General features: G+C 37.9%; 1 protein-coding gene across 1 annotated transcript; it reads right to left on the bottom strand.

Moving 5' to 3' along the window:
• Positions 1-923: 923 nt before the first annotated feature.
• Positions 924-7,103, bottom strand: LOC121255262 (leucine-rich repeat receptor-like protein kinase PXL1). The gene is made up of 4 exons (XM_041155539.1): positions 6,984-7,103; positions 6,108-6,401; positions 1,722-2,271; positions 924-1,165 (listed from the first exon to the last, which is right to left on the bottom strand). The coding sequence occupies exons 1-4, from the start codon at positions 7,101-7,103 to the stop codon at positions 924-926; spliced, it is 1,206 nt and encodes a 401-aa protein (XP_041011473.1).
• Between the last annotated feature and the right edge of the window lie 966 nt (positions 7,104-8,069).

Genomic DNA, 8,069 nt, shown 5'->3' with positions numbered 1-8,069 from the left:
ATAAAAGATCACATGTAATATAACAATATATCTAAGCATATATTAAATCATGCAAAAAAAAAGGGGCTCACACAAGATCAGGGTTTTTTTTTTTTTTAAAACACAGAAGGGCCAAATGGCCCGGCCCAGCCCAGCCAAAAAAAACCCAAGCCCAGCCCGTGTAAAGACTTGTTTTCTTCAACCTTCAGATGGCTACTGTTCACGTGAACAATAGCCGTAACACAGCAGCGCTCAGCCGCCGCTAGCCTCAGCTGCTTTCTCCGCCAGAGAAGCTCCTCCAAGTGGCAGGGTGGTGCCGCAGCACCTTGCTGGTGCGCACTGCACCATGGTAGTGCGCGCTGCACCTGGCTGGTGCGCGCTACACCTCGCTGGTGTGCGCAGCATGTCCTGGTGCGCGCTGCACCTCGCTGGTGCACGCAGCATCACTGCGGTGCGCGCTGCACCACTGCGATGGTGCTGGCACTGCAGCAGTGTGCACAGCACCTTGCGGTGGTGCGTGCAGCACCACTGCGATGGTGCTGGCACTGTAGCGCTGCCTCTTTTTTTTTTGAATCCCAAAGGATAAAAAAAAAAAGACAAATCTCAAGCATATGCGAGAAAAAAAAACTATAAACTGGAAGCAATTTAAAAAGCTCTGATACCAATGTTAGAATGCACATCGGAAAAAATACCTCAAGCTCAGCTTATAAAATTTCTCCACAAGTTTTTCCAGATTGACAAATCACAAGCTTTTCCTCTTAGTGGTGAAGTGTACTACGTAGTATAAAACTAGAGTAACACTTAACAAATCCACAACCTAAATATCTTATCAAGAGAGAACAAAAAAGAGAGTTTTTGTGTATTTCCAATTGTCATGGCTTTTAAGCCATGCGTTACACTATATTTTAAGGAGGGGGTCAGCCCCACGTGGTTGCCCCTCCATCTTACACCATCCATGCAGGTATTCTCCCAGATAGTTTGTTTTCTCCAAGGTCTAAAAGTTTCAATAAAGAGCAGTTCCTCAACGACTTGGGTACTTTTCCGACCAAATTGTTTTTTTGCAAATGCAAAGTCTCAAGTCTTGATAGGGCTCCAATAGAATCAGGGATTCTCCCAGAAAGATTGTTGTTTGAAAAATCAAGCATGACAACTGATAGCATATTTGACCAACAATCAGGGAGTTCTCCTGATAACAATAAATTACTTGAAAGGTCGAGATATGTCAGATAACTCACATTTGTCTCCACATATGGATGTAATAGATCCTTGGAACAAATTATTGGAGAGGTTCAACACGATCGTGTTAGGATGTAGTTGTGGCAGCAAGCCACTGAAGCGGTTAAAGCTCAAATCTAATCTAGGAAAGCCAATAAATCTTGACGAAAACCATAAAAGAGGTATGGAACCGCTAATCTGATTGTTAGAGAGATTTCTTGCACAAAAAAAAAAAAAAAAAAAAAAAAAAAACAAGATTCAAGTACCTTATCTTGGAAGAAAGATCCTAAAACCAGTGGGGGATGATGTCTGAGATTGTTGCATTAAACATAACATGACATGTAATATTCTTTTGCGTCCGAAGCCATTGAGGAAAAGCTGGCCCCACTTTGCAAGAGCTCACTCTTAGGATATCGAGAAGAAATGGTGGAACCCAAGCTGGACTGAAATTCAATGATAGAGGATAAAGGAGAAGTCCATTTCGTTTAAAATGGAAAGGTTTAGCACATGTGCTTGAGTGATAACACCTTCGAAAGAATTTGAAGACACATCAAGAACCTCGAGCTTGGAAAGTTTTCCTATACTCTTGGTTAAACTCCCATTCAATCGATTTTTGTGTAGATGCAACCTTTTCAAGCAAGAGAGGCGTGCAAGATCAGGTACTTCCCCACTTATATTATTGTTTGACAAGTCTCGTACTTGTAAATTGTGAAGATTTCCCAAAGTTTGGGGTATCAACCCTTCGAGGTTGTTGAAAGAGAGGTTGAGATGAACAAGAGCTACCATTTTCCCAAAAGCTTCTGGAAGAGGACTTTCCAGAAGGCTAGCATCCAGGGAAAGAACAGCAAGGTTATTGAAATATTTGAACAACCAAGGGAATACCGATGAGTTGAGATGATTGACAGAGAGATCAAGGAATAAAAGTGGCGAAGAAGAACTACTAACATTGGAAAGCATACAAGGAATAGGCATAGAGAGCTCACAACCACTAAGACACGTGTCTAACAAAGAAGGAAGCATGTTAACCTTATCGGGCCAATTGATTGCTTGGCTGAGGTTGGCATTGCTCATGTCCAACTGTTTTAAAGAAGAAAGATGAAGGAGCCAATCAAGATTGTGGACCTTAATCAGGTGACGGTTCCCGTTGAGTTCAAGAGAAATCAAACTCGAGAGATTTCCAAGCTGCTGGGGAATGGCTCCACCTATATTGGTGTTGGAAAGATTGAGATATTGTAATTTAGCGAGTGAACCAAGGAATTCAAGTAATGAAGAGTTGATCTCCCCTTCTGAGAATTCAATGAGTGAATGTGCTCAGAGATCAAGCTTGACAACATGACTTTTTTTTGTTGCATTTTATCCCTCTCCATTTGCAACAATCTTCGTGACCCCCCCAAGAAGAAAGCAAGTCCAGAAGATCTTTAAGGCCTTGTTTGAATTTGAGGAGTGCTTGTCTTTCTTCCTCTATGCATCTAACCTTAAAATCACCCAAATTCAAACCAAAACCAATCCTAGTTCCCATACATAGAAGCCCGAGTATGAGCAAAAGTTCAGACTAACTGCCTCTCATTTTTTGACTCTCCATTGCTCTGGGGTGAAGCTGAAACAAAGAGCTTTCAGCATATGCTGGTGTTGGATTCGCTATGTCAAGTTAAATACATGTTATTTTTATAATATCTTTGAATCGTGTATACATGAATTTTGCTGTGATAATTCAATTGATTTGACTGGCTTCCACCAAGGTAAGTTGCTTCTTTTAAAAATGATGTTGATAGTCCCCAACTTTTCCAATGCCAGAGTCAAATATATATAGAGGACATATAAGTTCATAGTTCTGTCATTTTCGCATTACATTATCATCCCATATGCATAAGACTTGAAATTATCCAAATATCCTTGTCTAGTAATACAAAGATGTACTAATTCCCTTAACAAATTGGTTAGTCGCCAACTATAGAATTATTTAATAATTAATCAATAACTTAATGTAAATAAATTGCATAACACCAAGATTGGTAATGAAGGGAAACTCTTTAAAGAACTCTTTAAAGGTAAAACCCTACGGGACAGCCAAATCTAGAAAAGTCAAATTTTATTATTTGAAAATAAGTTACAAGCAAGTTTCAATTACAAAACTTTTATCAATTGACACTCTTACTTGACAAGACAAACGAACTGTTTGTCATTACCGCAATAGTAGCCAAAACCTCTGACGATCTTTAAATATTGACTTTTCTCCTGGAACTCTAGTGGCTGAATCACGATCACGCTATCTCAATTTTGGATCAACGATCACACTCTTTTAGAGAAACAATATGAAAATTCTCCAAGAAATTTTCTCACCAAAATATGCATTGGAAAGTGCTCTAAAAGAAATCTAGAATTGAATCTCTATAGATTCTAACTAATAGGATCCCTTAAATAAATAATCTGAAACCAGTTTGAATTGCAGTAGGACTCTGTTGACGGAGCGAATTTGTCGTGAGAGATTCTTCTGACGGGATGCTGACACCTGGCACTAAATCTTCTTGGCAATAGCAGTTTCCCATTCAAAATCTTCTCTGGATAATTATAGAACCATTGGAACTCGATTTTCACACTCTTGACTTATCTAAAACACTTCCTAATAACTTCTAGATAAACTCAAAATAATTATAGATAAAGTCAAGAGAAATTTTATTTGCAGTCCCCAAATGGAGACTGCATGTGCAAACCCTTCATTAAATAGAAAAAAATACCATTTTGAGAATGATATTATTGTAATTTTAAAAAATTTTAAAGATAAAATTATTAAGCTTGCAATGCAGTCCCCATTTGGGGACTGTACGTAGCATTGCTCTAAAGTCAAAGTATTTTACATTCATCCAAATTACAAAACCAAAAATAAGATGAAGTCTATCATCTTAGTCACCTAGTCTTATCCAAACTTATCAATTTAGTCACCTAATCCTATCCAAGCTCTTGCATCTACAAGACTTAACACTCGTCCCTTCAATTATGAGTTTGTAATTTCTTATTTTCTGGAAATTATAGAAACATCTCGTGATTGATGAATTAAGTTTTTGTCTTTGTTTCCTTCCATATTGTCTTTCATAATAACATACAAGCACTTTTTTTTTTTTTTTAAGAAGCACTGTTGTGATGTTTTGATTGGGTTGCACTAGTTTTTTGAGACAGGCTACTCTCATCGAGTTTGTCTCCTTGAGAATAGTTTAAGTTTTTCCTGTTAAGTCATTTTTTGTGTTATAGCAAGTTCCTACACGCAGAAGCATTATAACAGATCATTAAATTACAATCCCATAATTTCTTATGTATGACTTTGCTGGAGATGAGTTTCTGTCATTATTTCCTTCCACATTGTCTTCCATCTAGAAACGGTTACCAGCACTCTCTTTTTGAATAAGAAATGTTGTTCTTCCAAAATACAGAATAGATTCGCCGTGTCTAAAACATAAAGCATAAATGCATTGTGTCAAAGACACTAGAACAGAGAGACTGTGTTTGAGCCACTGAGAACGGATGGAAAAGTAAGATTAATGGCACAATCATAGCAAAGTAGACTTTCAAAATTCTCCATTGATCTAAACCCCTATTTACATCAAGGATTTGGCCACAAAATGCATTCTTTTTCTTGTTTATATGTCCAAATTGCTATTGAGGAATTACCTAATGCAGTACCTAGTTTTTCTGCAATCTAAATGCTTTGTTTTGGTGAAGTATCACATTTTACCATTAAAGAATTTCCAAATGGTTCAATTTTAATGGTTTAACATTGAAATGACAGTGGTGCACTCACCACTTACTCCACCTCTCTCAAAGGCAAGGCTTATAGGTTTAAACTATCCAACTGCCCACTTTCAAATGCTTTTCTTAATGCCACTTAGAAGTTAATGGTTGACATTATCAAGTTTTCTCATTGTTTTTCCCCAATGCATCTAAAACCCTCCAATCCATCCACCTGGTGGTGTATGTCAATGTCAAATTGCCATGATATCTAAATTGTTGAGGCACCTCAGTATATGGTAAACAACTTTACTAGAAAGTAAACGCAGTGTCATAATATGAATGACACATCATATTCAATTTTGGGATAAAACACAAACTTTTACAGTCTTTTCCCATTCATATTGGTCATATAAATATTCTATAGAATCTACACCCAATCATCAATAATCTTGAAAGAAGGCCCCACAAAAATGGTCTTGAAAAAAGAAACAAAAATGATATAGAAACAAAAGAAAATCCCCTCACAAGTCAGTTGTATGAATTCTCTTTCTTTCATAATGATATAGATAACAAATAGCTTGCATTTCTGCTAATTCAATTTTCAACCTATTGTTGTTTTAAGCCGAAAAAAAAAAAAAAAAAAAAAAACGTTATGTAATGATACATAAGCATGACATACAATATACTGAAATAGATGCTCTCCAAACCAAATATGACAGAATCAATAATAGCACAGATTCAATGATCCAGGAACATATCTCGTTTCACATGTCTAAACGGGAACTTCCCACCTCCCAACATAGTTTAGTTTGTTTGCTCGTCATTCAACGATTAGCAGCTATGGAGCAGTAGACTAGAATAAAAAGAAAATTAACTTGCTGATCTTCGAGGGATCAGAAACCTCCAATACTTTTTTATTAACTTGTTCAATGCTTTACACAATAAGAGACTTCAGTATTTATAGAAGTCTTATGAACGGTAATGACCGTTACAACAGGGGTAGTATAGTAATTCTAAGCAAGTAAGTAAGGACCTAAACGTATATTAAGGCTTGAATCAACACGTGCGCAACACATGACTAACTAACAGTTTAACCAACAGATTACATCCTCATGCTCCTTTCCTTTTATACTTCGAGCTCCTCTTCTGATATAAACTGATCATAACAATTGCCCCTTTCTTCAAAAGACCTTGCCCACAAGGTCAGGATAATGAGTCCTCAGCTGTTCGACAGGTTCCCAAGTGGAACTTTCCTCATCCATACCACGCCATTTTACCAATAGTTCGATAAAAGGTTTATTGTCCCTAGCAGTCATTCGTCTGTCCAGAATAGCTTCTGGTTCCACCTTAAAATTCCCATGAGAATTAACTAATGGTAACATAGGAGAAATCTGTGAATCAGAGCCAACATATTTCTTCAACCTCGAGACATGAAAGACTGGATGAATTGACGAACTTGGTGGCAACTCGAGCCTGTAAGCTACCTCCCAATGCATTCCAATATTCTGAAGGGACCACAGTATCTAGCAGCAAGCGGATTTGCTGGCTTGACTAATGGTCTGCTGCTTATACTTATGCATCTTCAAATAAACTAAATCATCCACCTGAAACTTCCTTGGAACGTGACGTTTATCATATTGCTATTTCATAGCCATCAAATTCTTTTTTAACAACTGTAGTATCTCATCTCTTGATTTCAACTCTCTGCCCACAGCTTCATTCTGAGTAGTACCCTCAACATATTGAATTATGGTTGGAGGAGGGACCCCATATAATGCCTCAAATGGTGTCATTTTAGTCGATGAGTGGACTGAGGTATTATACCATCATTCAGCCCAAGGAAGCCAATGCACCCACTGTTTTGGTCTCTCACTAACAAAACATCTCAAATATTGTTGCACACATTTATTCACCACTTCAGTCTGCCCATTTGATTGTGGGTGATAGGCAGATGTAAAGTGTAGTTTAGTTCCTTCTAATTTAAACAACTCTTTCCAGAAATTACTTGTGAAAATTACATCCCTATCAGTTACAATGGTGGATGGCAACCCATGTAACTTGAATACCTGAGATGTGAAGACAGCAGCCACTGATGCAGCTGTATAAGGGTGAGATAGAGGTAAAAAATGTGCATACTTGGTGAGCCTATCAACTACCACCAATATAACAGAAAACCCTTTGAACATGGTAAGTAGTCAATAAAATCCATGGAGATATCACTCCAAGATCTGCTGGGAAGAGGCAAAGGCTGCAATAACCCAGTAGGTTGTAAATTCTCTGTCTTGCATATTTGGCAAACTTGACATTCTTTTATAAATTGCTTAATGTCTCTTCTCATATCACTCCATATAAAGTCTTCCCTTGCTCGATGTAGAGTCTTGTGATAACCAAAATGGCCCCCAAAGGCACTGCTATGTATAAACTGCAGGACTTGATCCTTCATAGGGGATGAGGATGACAAAAACAGCCTGCCTTTTCTTGAATAACAACCCATTTCTGACTTCAAACTTCTTATCAGAAAACTTGCCTTCTTGGAGCTTTTTACAAATAGTTGAAATTTCTTCATCATCCAAGTAAGAATGTCTCAACTGCTCTAACCAGAGTGGATCAAGAACTGTTATAGCCATCATTTCAACAGCTCCTTCCTCCACTTCCTCTCTTCTCGAAAGACTATCTGCTGCCACATTATCCTTGCCATGCTTATATTCTATTGTAAAATCATAACCAAGTAGCTTGGTAATCCACTTTTGTTGAGATGGAGTTCCTATCTTTTGTTCCAATAGAAACTTCAAACTTTGTTGATCTGTTTTAATTACAAACTCAGCACCCAATAGGTATGGCCTCCATTTCTTCACGGCTAATACAATTGCAAGGAATTATTTTTCATATGTGGAGAGGTCCAGTGCTTTTTCCTTCAAGGCTTGACTCAAGAATGCTAAAGGCCTCCCTTCTTGACTCAAGACAACACCAATCCCTCTACCAGAAGCATCACACTCCAACAAGAATGGCTTGGAGAAATCTGGTAAGGCCAAGATAGGTGGGTTTGTCACAACCTTTTTCAGATCTTCAAATGCTGTAGTAGCTTCAGCTTTCCAATAGAAGGCATCTTTTTTCAATAAATTTGTCAATGGGGCAGCAATGGAACCATACCC

The sequence above is a fragment of the Juglans microcarpa x Juglans regia genome, chromosome 3D, assembly GCF_004785595.1.
Source record: "Juglans microcarpa x Juglans regia isolate MS1-56 chromosome 3D, Jm3101_v1.0, whole genome shotgun sequence".
Lineage (NCBI taxonomy): Eukaryota > Viridiplantae > Streptophyta > Magnoliopsida > Fagales > Juglandaceae > Juglans > Juglans microcarpa x Juglans regia.
Note: the sequence above shows the minus strand (reverse complement) of the source record. Positions and strands in the feature narration are given on the sequence as shown.